Genomic DNA, 17,696 nt, shown 5'->3' with positions numbered 1-17,696 from the left:
GGGTACAAACGCTTTGCATGCTCGCACCTTTCGTAATAGTACACGAGCTAATTTTTATATAACGAAATCCGCTTTCCACGTGACACAAATTGTCCAAATGTCATTGCAGATGTAAAACCTTTTTGCATCAAAGATTGAAAGATCCACATCATGAGTAGTACAAATCCTTCAGGTGTGGAAGTAAAACGGCCTTGGATAGGCTCCTGAGTAATAATTATCAAGCATGAACAAAAATTCAAGGCAGTGTTGCGAATGCTCGCGCATGCGCACACATGTGACCGAAAACTCAAAATTGAAAACTAGCCTAGCAAACTTAAAACCCAACTTTCGATCTTACTCGTGGTAGTAAACAAACATTGGTAGCATACAAAGACAGAGAGAGGTTTAGCAATTTGGCTACTAACAGTAATGAATCATGAAGCCGAAGTGGCTTGCTGGTTCAGCCATAAGCATAAAAAAAATTATACTTCATAATTAAAACCATTCACTTACATATATTACCAATGTTCCCATTAAATATACATCTGAAATCGAAACAACAACACTGACTAGGTTTTGTTTCTACAATTTGCTGGAGCTACAAATCTGAGATGCGTACTATGCAGTTGATTACTTTATGTGATGCTAGAAACAAGCAGCATCACCGTATAATACAGGCAAATATACGAAGTGCTTGCCCAGCAGAAGTATTTACAATATCATGGGTACGCCTGTTTGCCGTTCACATAAGTAGCTAAGACGGAAGATGGTAACTCATTGACAAGCTCATCCCACGAACCGGCAGGCAAAACCACAAAATCTGCATACTTTCCAGGCGACAAACTGCCCAAACTATGGTCAAGGAAGCAAGCATATGCTGCTGATATGGTTTGCCTGCCACATTTGATTAAACAATACGTAATGGTTTTTTTAATCTCAAATAAACAATAATTGAGTGAAAAAAAAATATAAAGATATCTACAGAGAGGATTATCAAGTTCTTTTAGTAACAGAATAGATTGACATAGCAACGAAATGAGGATTTCCGAAGGTCTTTGAAGGTACTTTAAAAGCAACAAAAGAAACCACTTGTAGTGAAGTGCAAATGCACTAAATGATAGGGAAGTTATTCGAAGTTCTGCCTCTGATTTCAGGATGAGAAGTCTAGGTCCCTCTAATATGTATTCTACAGAGGATGAATGAAAGAAATGGTCAACGGATATCCATCAATCAGGCAGTTGAATCTTGTAAACAGTTGGCTTTCGTGATCACGAAATTGTATTCTGTAAGCATATGTCTCATGTTTTTGTTCCTATGCTTTGTCACAGTATATCTGTGATATCCGATCGATTAACCTTCACCAACCTTTTATCCTCTATCATATTTAATAAAGGAACTTACAAGGCGCTTGCTAAACAACTTTGAACTGCGCAAAATTTTCTGCTGGCACTGAATCACAATGCTAGCCTTGGAACTTCTTCAGAAATGAGAAAACCGTACCGCTTCACTAGTAAATTCATCTTATTATATATTCACACTCTACCATATTGAGATAATAATATACAATAATTCTAGTTTTTCCATCCGCTTGGGCCACTCAAGTCTTGTGTAGAAGTAGCAATGGGCAGTCTCCAACTTAGCTAGTAAGCTTAGAAATTTAGAACAAAATTCATATCAAAATGATTTCAATGGGAGCTTTGGTTGGCCGATATTAACTAGCGAAGGTAATGAACATGAAGGCCTTACGCTTTTATAGCATCATTCAATGCAACACTCTCACTGGGATTCCAAGCACTTTCCCATCCTGGGGGTACACGGTACAGCGCAGTTCTGATACTTCCTAATGGATTAACATCTGCTACCTACCAAAACAAAAGGCAGATAGCCAGATAGTACATTATTGTATGAGCCAAAAAATATAAGCATTGAAAATTAGAAGTACAAATGTTGAGAAAGCTCACCGGCCAGTCCGAACCAAAAGCTAAATGTGTACCGGCATCTAAAAGTGACTTGAATAAATACGAACTTCGCAAAGCGCGGTCTTCCCCAAGTTTTTTCCCAGCTGAATTAGCATCATCCAAGAGATGATCTGGCTGTTAACAACAGTAAACTAGCTAATTCAGCCAATGGAACATATCACACCATGACCCTATATTGGACAGTGGAAACTTTTGATGCAATCCAAACCTGTACAGAGTGTGAGCTTGAGTTTATTTTTCTCAGTTTCATCTCTTAGGTCTGGCAGACAAAATTGGTTACTTCGGGTATATCCGTTACTTAGGATTAGTTTATTTTGTTCTAGCTTGGTTATTTCCTTTTCCAAGATACCGAGATAGAAAGAAAGCACCACTTGATTAGGTTGACTAGCTACTCAAATAACTTAATCAAGTTGACTAGCTTAAAACAAGCGTAATAAGGAAAATCATAGAGAAGAAACAGAGATTAAAAAAAAAAAAAAAAAAGAGCCTGCACTTTACCTGCACAGATGCAATAACCCTTTGTTGACCAAAACGCTTTGCTGTTCCTGGAGCTAGATGTTGTGCATGTTCAATCTGGAAGTTTTGTATCACCATTACCATGTTGTTGTTCATAATAAGCATCCTTATTGATTATTCAGTAACAGACAACTAGTAACTCAGTTAAAGAACAACAACATATGGGACACAGCAAATTGAATGATTACCCTAAATCTGCGATCTCTCATTCCATGTACAGAAGCCACTGAGTTGAACATATCCAGCACCATGTCATTTGCTTTGTCTCCAATTGCATGGATTGCCACCTTGAAAACAGGAATTAGAATAGATGATAACAAGTGACATCCTCGCTAACATGTGTACATCTAAAAATAATAATATTCCACAAGCAAAGTACCTGAAGTCCAGATCTGTCTGATTCTAGGGTTGCATTAAGAAGCCAATCCAAATTTGTCACTTTTAAACCACTATTACTGGTGTCATCTTCATAAGGCTATAATCACTCATCGAATATGCTTTGTTAGAGAAGCCCATCTTTACTAAAGAAATTAGAAGTGCAGGAGAAATTTGGAGAAAGACAAACGATACTGATTAACTCATCCGAAAATAGGGAAGTCCAAGTTTTAGATACAACAGCAGAAAAACTAGAAACATAATTGCTTAATCAGCATGCTTCTCCATGGCTACTGGGGAATGTCTAATCTACAAATTATTGAGAGGATTTCAATTCTAGGATAAAAGAAAAGCAACTAAATCAAGAATAATTTACTATGGGAAAAAGGCAGAAAATTAGAATTCTATTACTTGTCTACAGGGAAAGTTTTTCACACATGTAAATCTCACGTCTTCAGAAGACGAAATTATTAACAGAGAATAAGTACTCAAGAGAAGTTACCCCTCTATACATAACTATAGCGACATTTGGTGTGAGTCGTTCATCTCAGTAAGTTAACAAAAATTATGTCCAAAACCTAAATTGAAATAAATAGAACACAATATTGTATTAATGGACAGAAGGATAGAACATTCATAAATATATTCTCACCTCATAGAACAGTGCACTGTTGGAACCCACCGAACCATCTAAAAAGGCTTTAACACCACCAAGGTGTACCCATTGACTTATTGCATGACCTGTTTCTTGCATAAGATCCTAAATGTATCATGAAACAATGCTTATAAGCAGAATATCATTTAATGAAAGGATTCACAAAAGCTAATTTGTGACCAAGTTCATCAGTTCAAAAAGGTGAGTTTACAACTGATTTTATACAAGATAAAATTAGCTAACATATAACTATCAACAGAAGTAATTCCAAAAGAGTGTGAACCCTATCAGTAGTGCTTTTGCTTTCAGGGCCTAGTGTTTTCACTTAACACATATGAGGTATAAAGTTCTTCCAAAGTTCATTAGCTGCTTGTACTTTCCATTTTGTGGTGAGCTCATGAATTTTCTCAGGATTAATCATGCATAGCCGTCAAAAGTATACTGGCATTGCACTACATTAGGAAACTATACTATATCAGAATTTATTCAACAAAAGTTCTTTGGCTGCTGAAATTTGGAGACTTTCTGAAAATACTCGATAAAAAATCGAAAACTCCAAAGCAAAGTATTCTAATATTGGTCCTTACAAAAATATGATATATAGTTGCATAGACCAGCAAACAACCACAGGTTAATTAAGCGTAACAAATGAAAACACAATGTAGCGAAGTGCAAATGCACTAAACCACAAAGGGGTCATTTAAAGTATTCCTTTCTATTAACTTTTTAATTGATCTTACATGCTGAACAAACGACTATACGTCTCAATTTAGATAATTTTGGTAAAAGAACAATATGATACTATTAAGATAACATACTGTTGATATTCATTAAGGATGTAATCAAATAATAGAATTACACATACAATTACTGTGGAAGGAACCTACAACTAGCCGTGACCATGATGGCAAAGGGAAGAATAAACAAACTCTTATCATCATTTTTTCAGAAGAATCAGCCCACCTGTAAACATCTGTAGACATATGAGTGCCATAGTGAGGTCAGCAAAAAGCTTGAAATTTAAGCACCTCAAATTCTTTACAAATTTCCCTTTCTTTTGATCATAAATAAGGATCACAACCTTCCAAAATATTGCTCAACTTTAAACCAGGTAAAAAGCAGCTTTTCGTTTACTACTAGTATGATACTATCTCTGAGAATTACACATATTTCAGAACTAGGTGGAAACTAGAAACTACTGCAAATCCTGATAAAAGTCAACAAGTATGCATGTAGAAAATTCCTAACTAATACTAGAAGAGACCAAGAATGTGATTTTAAGCACAAGAGGATTGAAAGGTCCAAAACTAACCTGAAAGATCATGCCAAACAGGATCAGCTGATGCACCCGGTAAATATCTTCCCATGTCAACTACAGTTGTCACCCCCCTCATCAGTGCATGCCTGCTTGCTCTCATCAGGGCATCTCTTTTTTCATGGATTGAAACCTCAGGAATTACAAAGCGAACAAGTTTCATTGCGGAATCAACCAGCAGACCAGTAGGTACTGTATGTAAATATGAAAGTATTAACTTTTAAATGAAATTTGATTTCCTGGTTTGAGTTTCATATGAACTAATAAGTTCTAAAGTTTTGCACCTTGTCCTCTACCATGTGAACAGAACAGTTAAAGACACATCAGAACCAAATAAAGCTCAGACAAAAAAGAAAAAGGAAAAAGAAGAAAACTAAGAAGGAATAATAAGACTTGCATATGGAGACCACAATGAGGAAAAACATTTTTCATATCAAGACATCGAGCTAGTAACTGCTGCAAAAGAACAAGGACAGCCTTTCATGCAATCAATAAGAGCAAACTTCCATTAAAAAAAATCTTTTACTAAATCTGAAGCTATTTGAGCTACATACTGAACCAAAACTTTTATTAAAGCCATCAGAATCGGATTCAAAATTTAACTGACATTTTATATTAGTATGATTTTACATCATGATCGGAGGGTAATCATGTGAAAGAAACTGAAATAGATTAAAAAAAAACGTGATTAACTTGTAAAATAATAACAAGAGCAAAAGTTATTTTTCCTTCCCAATTTAGGTAGCAAACTTCGCTCTTTACAGGATTTAAAAAAGTTTCTTACTTATCCAACACGGTGACAATTATTTAAAGAAATTAAACAAACTGAATACACAACTTTACCTCCTTCAGTTGTCTTGATAATGCTTCCACCAACTGGATCGTCGGAGTTTCTAGTAATCCCAGCAATCTTGAGAGCGAGCGAATTTGCCACTCCCATGTGGCCATCCATGCGCGAAAGCCAAACCTGTAGAGAAAGAATACCATAACGTCAGCTAGCTGTACTACCAGTTTGGAAACTAAATCAGTACATGTTTGATAAACACACAGGGTTGTTTGGTGTAATATCATCTAGCCAAGAAGCATTAGGTAAGTCACCTCCCCAAAAGTCATTGTTCCAACCACCGCCTAAGATCCACTGGCCAGGAAGCTTATCTGCCAGAATATGTTTCAATTATAAGTGCAAATGAACCAAAATAGTAAGCATAGTTGATTACAAAAGCAGTCAAATTGTGAAATCCAACTTAACCTGCACGATACATTTTAATAGTTACATGCAAGATGATCAAACACTGTACGCAAGCTATTGTACACTCTTTGAGACATCAGTTTCCCACCATATGCAAGAACCCAAGGACCAAAGCGAATCCATACTTGAGGACACCATGAGGATAATTAAAGGTTTATTCAAATCAAAGTTTTTCGGAGAGCTACACAAGGACGGGTGTGCTAACCTAAAATAAGTTGCACATGAACAAAGGATTTCATTACGCAATGCACAGCAAACAAGTAATCCCAGTATCATTGAACAGGTTAGAGAAGTTTGAGGCACTATACTGTAACATGCAGGCAAGCAACGGACACTGTTAATTCTCATGCACAAGAACATGTCGAACGGGCTATCCCACATATATAACAGGATTAACTAAATCCATTCTAATCATTATTAAGACTTGAAAGGAATCCCGATAAGCCAGATTTGGGACTTTAGCTCAGTACTCGCCTAAGAACCAAGTTTTACTGCTCTAACATTTCAAACTCAACTGGACCAACATTTCATAACCCTTCAATAAACAATCCGTTTATGAAATTTCTCAGAAAGAATTCGTGACGAAAACGTTATAAACTTATTGAAATAACAGTCAGGTATGCCACAATAACGATATGCAATGCTTAGCAACTTTTCCTTTATTTTCTTGAACTACAAGTTGAATAAACAGTTGCACTCCGGCAGAATAAGAGAGTAAACAGGATGTAAACCTCTGACAGCTTGCTTGACTTTTCTGACAAAATCATCTTTGTGTTTGATGTTTCGAAGTTCCACCTGCCCCATCTGATTTCCAGTAAGCAAACGAGACAAAAAGAAGGATCAGTAAGTCCCACTAAGAAGTAATAAAGCAAGATCCAACAGATAAAAAAAAAACGAGTTCAACTGTGCGATTCTTTAATAAAAACACGGCATTAGCTGTAAAACTGTTAGCAGCATTCTGCATCTGCGTAAGACGACTTTTACAACTTCAAAAGATAACATGCAGGGTGAACCTCTTCCACCCTAAAACTATCACAACACATAAAAATCGTCACTTAGGTATTTTCCAGAAAGATCACAGAATTCGTGTGATGATGTTGATTCAGACAGAGGTGATCTATATAAATATAAATAAATAGCTCAATATATAAACGAAACATAGACTACGTAACTCGGCATAAATTGCTCTGATGATTACTAAACTATTGCGCGGACTATACCTGCAGACCACCAAATATCAAGTGCACGTGAGAATCGATAAACCCGGGCATCACAACCTTCCCATTAAGATTCAGCTCATTTGTGTTGCAACCCACTAAGTCCTGAATTAAAGATTGCATAGCAGCTCAATGGCATCAATAAGATAGCAATACTTTAAAAAGAATTGAGAATATAACTTTGTAAAGAAAAACCTTGAGAGAAGAATAGGTTCCGAGACGCAGAATCCGGCCGCTGCGGATGGCCATGGAGTCTGCGAAAGGAAGAGCGGAGTCGCAGGTGTAGATGGTGGCGTTGGTGACGACGACGTCCGCGTACGTCCTCCCCCATTTCAAAACGCTCCCTGCGACTGCAAACGACGATTCCCACAGGCTTGTTTGTTAGGGTTGTGTTGGAGTTGGATGTTGAGAAAAAGGAAGAAGCTCTTTGCTTACAGGAGGAATTGATGGCCGGAAAGAGGATGACGGCGGAGAGAGCGGCGGCGGCGGCGGAGAGGAAGATGAGAAGATTCCCTCCGGTGGCCATAGGTTTTTTTTTTTTTTTTTTTGGGTGGGCGATTTGCTTATTGCGCGAGGGAATCAAGAGAGATAAAAAATGAGAGAGGAATTGGATGCCACGTCATTATCAACTGCAGCATATTAAACAACTTTTAATTCAAAATAGGGCTATTTTTGCATTTGCCCTCTCAAAAAATTTATTTTTATAAATAATCTTATCAAATTTATAATTATAATTTTGGTCCTATTCCTATCACGCAGATGTCACGTAAGTGCCACAAACAAGGAAATGTACTGGAATAAGTTGGACACGGTAAATTATTCACCATGTCTAAATATGGTGAATGGTGATATAAATACGAAACACTGTGTTTGAACACGGTGAATAATTCATTCATCGTGTTTGAACACGTCACCGTATTCAACTTAACACCCCTCCAACTTCCATAGCGCTGATGTGGCGCCTGCTTAAGGGAGATAGGATGAAATTTGTAATTATAAATTTGATGAGTCGAAATGTAAAAAAAAAAAATTGACAGGGGCTCATGCCAAAAAGGCCCTTAAAAATAGCATACTTTCAACTTTTTGACTCTTATTAATAATTTGGTGGTAATTTTGTTATAAATTTAGAAGTCCAACAAGTTAAAAGTTACTACTTCCAGAAACACCTTTAGCTGATTTGATTAGAGGAGTCCGAACAGAAGTGCGGAGAGATATACTTTTTTCAATTCTAGTGAAACTACAATTACATTTTAGCCAACTCTATTTCTTGCTAAAATAAATAGAATATTCATGCTGCATTCATGTTGATCACAAACTAAATACAAAATACAAGAAAATTCAACTTACACAACGAAATACCAAAAAAAGCCATCAGAAATGCCCCGAATTTTGTTACAAATGTTTGTGGAACAATCCACGTTCAAACTGCTACAAGCATTAACTACATATGGCAATGCTTGATTTCCATTATTCATTGCAAACGACTAGCAAATGACCAGGTATGACAACAGAGGATCTCAAAACTCGTACTCCCCATTACCACATAAGAATATCACCGAGGAAGCTGAGATCGATAAATGTCCTGGCACGAGCTAGACGGAGAGATAGGACACAATCTTATGGAAAAGGAGTAAGGAACTGGAGGAACCAGGTATTGTTCGTGCACGGACGGTGACCAACTATCGTCTCCGCCAATTCCCATGTGCTTGTGGTCAAGATGCACCTGTATAACAAGATCAAGCGCTGAACCTCAGCTAAATTAAGTGTCGAAATTAAATGCAGTAGCTGTTTAATAACCAAGCTTCTTAATCCGGTAGATTGGACCTGTTTAGACTAAATCGCATGCCTTTCTGTTTCGCTTCTTATTCTGGTCTTAAAAATATTTTTTAAAATCTAGGCTAAGAGAATCATAATTTCAGAATGCATCAAGGCAATTGAAAAACCTAATATGAATGTAAGATGTATACCAACCAATGTAACATGAGAGAGAGAGAGAGAGAGAGAGAGAGAGAGAACCTCGATGTCATGTCCTTTAACTAAGTCTTCGTTACGAGTTGCCCTGTCAAGCTCTTCAGTGCTGTAGTAACTTGCACTCATTTGCATAGGTGGGGAGTCATCATAAGTGGAAGCGAATAGGCCAACTCCATCCTTGTTTTGAAAAGCAACCCATCTGACATCTGCTCGGCCGGAACACTCCCCAGGAACAATGTAAGGCACATGCATATCTTCTACACTGCTTTCGTATATTCCAACATGTGCAGATTCTTTCCTATCCGGATAGCATTCAAATGGTCCCTTTCCGTACCATTTGACGCAATCTAGCGATTTGTCTACATGGAATACGACACCGACACGTGGAAGTGGAGGAAGGTCAATATTAGGGCTAACTTTGTAGTGCAAAATCACATCACCAGATTCATATATTAAGTAGGAGACATCAACTTTAAATAAAATGGAATTTGAGTCTTCAGATACTTTCTCAAAATCGTCAGATTTCAGCAAATCCTTTGGTAAGCCATAATATACAGTTGAGATCTGAATAGTATTGTCTGTGAGTTCTTTCGTAGAAAAGTGGCTGGTCTGAAATGATATATTATCAAGAAAGGCGGCCTTCCACTTGGAAAAGTAACTGTTTGGACCTCCTCCTTTGTCGTTATCAGTGGGTGCACGCCAGAAGCAGGGAAATACACCCTGAGTTACAACTACATTGTCATTAACCTGCAGCTCATTCAGAACAAAGTAACCTGTTATTCCTGTTTAATTATAATAAAAATAAAACACTAGATGAATCATGAATCAATGAAAGTAGGTAAGCTTCTTATGAAATCTGGCATAAGCCAGAGTACAAATTATCAATAAAGCATATCAAACTTATTGTATGAGGGGATCATGGATTTGAACAATTGATTGAAACAATTCTCTTTGTATGGGAGTAGCACTGCATGCACACTTGGCAGTGGTGGGCGGCAGGCCCTCATAGACTGTTAATGTTAGTCCAAGAGAGGACAGAAGACTCAAGGAGAAGTTAAATAAGTTGTAGCTACCTTTACATTAACCAGGAAATTGTGATAGTTGCAAAAATGTTCAAGAAAGCCATAAATAACATCATCACACTTACCTTCCAACTATCAATTGTTCCTGTGCGTGTGTTCACTTTGATCTGCCAACTGTTCTGTTTTGTAATGATTAAGCTCTCACTAACGCGCTCAGAAAGCAAGGTGCCTTTATCCAAATTGATTACCTAGAAAGGATGACATGCACGAAGATAATTCCAGTAACGGTTACATTTAAAAAAAAACAAAACAAAACAAAAAAAACAAAAAGTTGAGTCTAATGGATGCATACATGGGGAGTGACAGCATTCTTGGCAGGTAAACAAAGTTGAGTAGAAGCAAGAACATGTCCATCTTTTGTCCATCGTGTTGAATACTTCAATTTCGCAGTTACCATCAAAAATATTTCTTTTGCTGCACATGCTTCCCACAGAGGATACCAAGGTGATGACTGCAATTCAATAAGATGACTACATTGGGGTGCAATTGCAGGGAGGTCGAGTATTCCTGAACCAACGCTGCATCCATCTCCTTGCAGAACCCAGCTGAACTCTATTGCTCGGGTTGAGTCAAAGAATTGTGCATTTTGTATCTACATGATACATAAGAAAATTACGCGTTATGCATATCTTCCTCTTGTGGGAAGTTAGATAACACTGATTACAGGAGTACCTTAACAGCCATGTTTTCCAGTAGAAAGGTCTTCAGAGGCTGATAACAATATTTAACTTCTGAAAACAGCAACAAACTTGATGAAATATAAGACAAAGTTTAGCTTGGGACCATTTTTGTGGAATATATAGTTTCAATTATTACTCAAAGAAGTAAGAATCTGATTCTTAGTTACCATGCATAGCTGGGTGAGGTGTACGATCAGGCCATGTGAGACCATTTAAACAAAAGTTCAAGTCATTAGGCATATCACCAAAGTCACCACCATATGCCCAGTGTTTAGTTCCATCATTTGCCTCCTTCAGTAATCCCTGAAAGAAATATTATTTTGTTTAAGGTAAATAGAAGAGTCGCCTTTAGAAGAGAAGGGTCTTGACTAAAACTATAAAAATGTTTAGTTGGTAGTTTGGTACTTTACAAGTTAAGCGTGGCTGTAGGCTATGAAGATATGCAGAAGAGCTACTCACCTGATCAACCCAATCCCATATGAAACCTCCTTGAAGTCCAAAAGTGTTATCAATAGCTTTCCAGTACTCATGAATATTCCCATTACTATTTCCCATAGCATGTGAATATCTTAACAAGAAAAAAATAAATAAATACTTCGCTAATATACATATATATTAAAAGAAAAAAAGAGATAAAAAATCAAAGCGAACTCAATTGAATATGCAAGGCAAATGAACAACATACTCGCACAAAATAAGCGGTCTATCTTCAGTTGGATCTTTAGCAATTTTCAGAATGTCCCATACGCGCATATACATCGGGCAAATGATATCTGTCGACGAAGTCCTCGATCCACCTCCTTCATAATGCAAAATCCTCGTTGAATCCTTTCCTCGTATCCACCCTGCATTGAATCAGCAATTACATATCAGAAGACCATATAAAATGTCAAGTGGCGAGAAAAAAAGGTCTGTTACCAGCCATAGCAGAATGATTGGCCCCATATCCAGACTCATTTCCCAAGGACCATGCAATAATGCAAGCATGATTCTTGTCTCTCTCCACCATGCCAATAGCACGATCAAGCATAGAATTAGCCCAAATTGGCTCTTGTGTAGGATGTTTGAAACGGCTGGAAAGATCGAAGCCATGTGTCTCGATATTGGCTTCATCTATCATGTAGACACCAAAGAGGTCGCACAACTCATACCATCTTGGGTGTTGAGGGTAATGGCTGTTTCTCACAGCATTTATATTGTTTTGCTTCATTAGGACCAAATCCTATAGTCAGACATAAATAAACGATGTTTCTATCAGGATAAAGGAAAAGGAAGATACTTAATATACGTACCCTAGAAATATCTATGTACATATGTACCCTGGCAAAATCTAAATTTTCACATGTGCCCTTCCAAAAAATTTTCTCAGACATATGCCCTCGTACTACATAAATGCCCAATCCTCTAAAACTTTCAAAACCCCTCCCTCCCAGTTGCAAGTTAGGTAACTCTCCAATTCAAGGGTATTTTGGTAAGAAAATACAGTGTCAAGTGGTAGTATGAAAACTCTGATCTTATAGTGGCATATATGTAAATATAATATTTCGCAAGGATATACATATATAAAGGCTCCAAACAAAATTATTTAACTTGTCAATTTTAATGCACTGATGGTCATATGTTAATGATGGTACATGAGAAAGAATACACGAGTAAGAGAATGACCTTAATCATGCAAGCTTCCAAATTTGTCTTCCCTACACGTGGATGATGCTCGTGCCTATTGACACCTCGTATTACAACAGGTAGCCCATTAACAAGCATCTGCTTGTGAACTCGTGATACTTGCCTTATGCCTACTTGGCATGATTCACAGTCGAGTAACTTTCCAGCTGCATCTTTCAGGAGGATGACGAGAGTGTATAAGTTTGGCTGTTTATGGAATATAACCCAAAAAAAGAAGAAGAAGAAGAAGAAATAAGCATAAATGATTTGCTGATAGCATTCACAATTGTGAGATAATAAAAAAGAATGAAGATTCTTCTCAGCTGTTTTACTTTCTTGTTTTTTTCTTTTTTAATCTTTTCAAGCAAGAAGGCTCACATGCTCGCTGGACCATAGTTTCGGCCCTTCTAGTTTCCCTGAAAGATGATAACCATGAAAGCCAAGACTTCCAGCCGGTGGTGACTTGAGCTCCATGTTTGCCACATTAAAAGAAGTCAAGTCAACTTTGCCTTCATTGGTTGCACAATCATGCCATCCTTCATTGTCATACAATGAAGCTTCTATCAAAATACTTGAAACATCTTCTGGGCTGTCCTTCGGCCCATCAATTTTCACCTCAACCTGGACATATATAAGGTTAAATATTAGATGGATCCATGTTACACAATAATATGTGAATAAAGGGTACCTTTTCATGCAGAAAGAAATCTACCAGCTACTGCATATACAACAAAAAAATGTTAATAGTGTAATTTTTTCAGTTCAAAATGAAATTCCTCATTTCACTTGAAACTGCTAGATGACCTTTTCTATGATGATCCAAATACTTCAATTTCTATAAGTATTAGCAGCAGATGGTAATGCAAAGATAGCTAGGATAAATAATTCATTTTCTTAAATTTGCCCCTCAATATCAAAGTTTCTAGTCACTCCAAAGGTATTTACCTGGACATCAGCCACAAGAAACTTTTCATCCAGGCTTGCTTTGAAGAAGTAATCGGTTATAAAGACCTACAAAGCAAATTATCCCATCCAAATGTTATAAACAATATATATGGTTGGTGCTCTTTAAAAGGAGAATGGTCGAAGGAAACTTTTAATAAGCGCACCGAGAGTATATGAAGGCAAATTAGTAATGAATATGAACCGACTAGTAACATTTTGGGAATGCTCTATATATGCTAATTGAAATGTGAGATTATTATCGTGAAACTTGGATCAGAAGGGGACAAGGGACTTATAGATTCTTTGTATTGGTCTACTTTATAGCCTAATGGAAATCTTATAACCATCAGATATGGGACTGATGAAACCCCCCACCATCATCATAAGGTAAGATGTCTACAGGTCAAGGATCTAGATTAATCACTTTACCCGCCTTCCCCCGTCTTCTCTGTAAGTGCCTTATGCCTTTCTGACTTGAGTTGTGAGATGACAATCTCATTTTTCAAGCACAAAATCTGAAGCCTTCTGGGAATGTTACAAATCGGTAGAACAAACGGCGCCTTAAATATATATGCACAGGAGGGAAACTAAGACAAACAAACCTGTGGCTTTGAAAGAAGGATAACATCTCGGTGAATACCAGATAGCCACCAATGGTCTTGATCTTCTAAATAGGAACCGTCACTCCATCTCATCACTTGAACGGCAAGAACATTTTCCTTGTCGGAGTCACACGGATGGCAGCAGTCAGTGATTTCAAACTCAGCTGGCAGCCTGCTGTCTTGGCTGTATTAAAGACATCAATAAGATTTTCCCCATTGAAATGGCACAAATGCATATTGAATTTCTATAAGAGCACTCAAAAGGGATTTTCTGAATCTTTCTCTGTATTAGTCTTCTCATCTCATATGAAAATGTCAAATATTATCTAGAGCCTTACCGCATCCTACCAAACAGCATGCATAGGCATAACAACAACGGATTAATACAAGCTTACTTCAGTAGCTTCCCATATTTCTCTCAGAACTCATAAGCACTTCATCTAACATAATGCCACTACCAAACTATGAATGGCAAATGCTGTAGATGATCAATATAATAATTGGAGACAGGAGGTTAAAAAAGTTGGCATTTCAGGAAACTTTTTTTTTTTAATACAACCACAATAAATTCGGCCATCATGGTAAGACAACAAAAGTTAAAAATTTTACAAAAAAGGAATTTGAAGAGAAAGGTCAGCATTATATATACCTATATCCAATATGAACTCCATTCACCCAAGCAAGGAATGCGGAATCAACAGCTTCAAAATGCAAGAGGATCCTGCGACCTATCACTTGCAACTTATAGATCAAAAGAACAACTAAGTACCGCAAATGCCAAAAATCATTATTCACATACAGTGGTGAATATAATACAAATAAATATTAAATAGACAAATAACAAGAACCATGACCATACCAAAGAATCAAACTTAGCTTCATAAATGCAAGTAAATAGATGATAATGCACAGCAAGAACTCTCTAAAATTTGAACGGCATTGTTGCCAGCTCTAACACCGCCTAACCTATTGAAGAGCTCTAATGTGCAGAGAAATGTGAACATAGCTTGGCTCATTCTATCTAAGCAAGTACATTTTAATAATCACCAACAAATAATTGCAACAAACAACATAAAGGGAAAACATTTACCCCAACATTAAAGGAAAGATACCAATGGAGTTCTACCGGACATACCTTTCCATTCTCTTGGAATGCGAAAACTTTTCCTATAACAGCCAGTGGGATTCTCTGAAGGAACATATGGCGGATTCAACGGAAATGGATAAATTACATTCGTGTAAATCGGACGGTCAAAACCATGCATTTGCCAGTTTGATGGAACTGCTTCAAATGCATAATAATGTTAGAAGATATTCAGAGAGAGAGAGAGAGAGAGAGAGAGAGATGGAAAATTCCATCTCTAATTAAAATTGGACAGCAGAGATGAACTTTAACGTTTAATAATAGAAGATGACAAGATGCAGATTCTATACTTATACAACCTACAATTATAAAAGGAAACATTCTAGAGACTAGCAACTTTGCCTTTTTACAATAAATAGAACCCACATATTGTACATCCTGACACTTTATAAGCTAGTAAATGTTTCCATTTTTGACAAATGATGAGAAAATGAAGTTCAATGAACTAAAGAAAGACTCAAAAGTTCTACAACGAGTTGACTTTAGAAATCAATTAAATGAAAGTTGACGAGTCGAGTGATAAGTTTTGTCCTATTAAAAGGAAATGCTAATATCGATGCATGTCTATGGTCCCTGAATTCACCAAGCATTTTACTAACAATCAACATAATTTCTTATGCTATTCGGCCGGCAAACATTTATCAATTGATTGCACATTCAAATAGACGAAAATAATGAAAAATGAGAAAGAATAATTGTTTACAAACAAAACAAGAAACAATGCCATGCTTATGCAGTTCTTGATTAAAATGCTAAGGGAAACGAAAAAATCTTGCCTGGTAGCGTATCCCAAGCTGAATCATCAAAGTTACCATCAAAGAAGTTTGCAGGAACATTTTCAGGTGAAGAAGACAAAAAGAACTTCCAGGACCCACTTAAAGATTGCAAGAAAGGTAAGCCCTTGACCCAGCAAGCGGCACACTCGAGAGCGCCAACCACAGCATCGTCATTCCATACAGCATCATTGGAATTGAGAAAATTCACATTGCTACGTTCGTACCAATACCTAAGAGATCCTACATACAGAAAACAGCCATGGTAAATACAAATATAAAAATATGAAAATACTGTTCTCTACTACCTTAAGTTGGAAGAGATAAATGGTTATTTAGTATTATATAACATGACATCAGAACAGGAAATCCTAAGTTCGAGTCATGTCAGGCAAAAACACTGTTCTCCACCGGTTTAAGTTGCTAGAGATAAATGGTTGTTTCGTATTATTCAACAAGCATATTATTTATATGCGACCTCCAAGTCTTTTTCTATCATAATATTCTCAGAATAAGATAAATCATCTCGTAAGTAAAATACACTATCCTAACAAATCAGACTCATAGCTTGCAATCAAGATAAATTATTTCGTAGGCCGTGAAATACGCTATCCTAACAAATTACACTCATAGCTTACAATTATAATTGAAAAGATAACCTCGTTCTGTGATATTCTCAAATATCATAACAAAATAAATCACCTCGAGGTTGAAATACACTATCATAACAAATCAGACTCGTAGCTTGCAATCATAAAAGAAAATCCTGTGGAGCAGGCTTAAAAGGAGAAGTTAATTTACGCGAAATTAACAGCACACTCGCTTAGGTAGTTTCACCTTCAAGTGAATCGTGCGAGCGCAGTGGCACGTGCGAGTCGCGCTTCCTCCACTTAATGAACGATGGATCCTCCCAAAATTTATACGAATTGTTCGCGGGAGAGAGTAGCCCAATCGAAGAAACCATCGCCATTCTAGTTATTAAAGATTATAATAATCCCTTCTTTAATTGTTTTCAACACGAAGTGTCAACAAGCATCTTATTTCCTGCACATCAAAAAAAATTAAAAAAAGGATTATTATAATCTAGCTTCTAAATGAATGATTTCGTAAGAAAACCAGCAATAAATGTGTGATTATTTTTCGCCGCTGCGATTGGGAGGGATGGATTCGGTGGGATTTGTGAGAGGGGATTGAAGGATGATTAATTAATTACCCAGAAGCTGCGAGAGTGATGAGAAGAGGGAGCGCTTCGCAGGGAAGCCGATCGTGATCTACGATCTCTGACCAAGTGCTGTGCTGGAGATGAGGTGGTGATTCGCATATTAGATAGAGATTAGAGAGTCACAAGCGAAGGACAAAATTTATTCAAACTAAATCCCACCGTCCAAGTGTGAGGGGATAGGATATTAACGAATAATCTCTGCGGAGTCCCATCAACTATATTCCTTTTTGAACCTTGATTAGTTAATTTGGATTACGCCAAAAATTTGGTACGAATATAAACAAATAAAATTTATATTTTAATTTTAAAATATGATTTTTAAAAAGC

At 36.9% G+C, this 17,696-nt stretch overlaps 2 protein-coding genes across 3 annotated transcripts; both read right to left on the bottom strand.

Moving 5' to 3' along the window:
* Nucleotides 447-7,852, bottom strand: LOC109709338 (putative amidohydrolase YtcJ). The gene is made up of 15 exons (XM_020231521.1): nt 7,721-7,852; nt 7,481-7,635; nt 7,289-7,390; nt 6,800-6,872; nt 5,868-5,974; nt 5,663-5,786; nt 4,817-5,011; nt 4,392-4,477; nt 3,502-3,609; nt 2,854-2,949; nt 2,663-2,761; nt 2,457-2,531; nt 1,941-2,072; nt 1,726-1,841; nt 447-873 (listed from the first exon to the last, which is right to left on the bottom strand). Exons 1-15 carry the CDS (start codon nt 7,809-7,811, stop codon nt 699-701), a joined length of 1,734 nt encoding a protein of 577 aa, XP_020087110.1. The 5' UTR covers nt 7,812-7,852; the 3' UTR covers nt 447-698.
* On the bottom strand, nt 8,553-17,505 carry LOC109709337 (beta-galactosidase). Of its 2 annotated transcripts, XM_020231519.1 has the most exons (18): nt 17,361-17,505; nt 16,985-17,191; nt 16,151-16,390; nt 15,366-15,512; nt 14,880-14,958; nt 14,231-14,414; nt 13,629-13,694; nt 13,062-13,304; nt 12,684-12,890; nt 11,937-12,240; nt 11,704-11,863; nt 11,478-11,586; nt 11,186-11,321; nt 11,011-11,069; nt 10,631-10,930; nt 10,404-10,526; nt 9,302-10,003; nt 8,553-9,008 (listed from the first exon to the last, which is right to left on the bottom strand). In XM_020231519.1, the coding sequence occupies exons 2-18, from the start codon at nt 17,115-17,117 to the stop codon at nt 8,838-8,840; spliced, it is 3,363 nt and encodes a 1,120-aa protein (XP_020087108.1). In that variant the 5' UTR covers nt 17,118-17,191; nt 17,361-17,505; the 3' UTR covers nt 8,553-8,837. The 2 variants fall into 2 exon arrangements, with proteins under 2 accessions (XP_020087108.1, XP_020087109.1); XM_020231520.1 differs by lacking the exons at nt 16,985-17,191; nt 17,361-17,505 and having other exon boundaries at nt 14,880-14,971; nt 16,151-16,280.

Source organism: Ananas comosus, linkage group 4, assembly GCF_001540865.1.
Source record: "Ananas comosus cultivar F153 linkage group 4, ASM154086v1, whole genome shotgun sequence".
Lineage (NCBI taxonomy): Eukaryota > Viridiplantae > Streptophyta > Magnoliopsida > Poales > Bromeliaceae > Ananas > Ananas comosus.
Note: the sequence above shows the minus strand (reverse complement) of the source record. Positions and strands in the feature narration are given on the sequence as shown.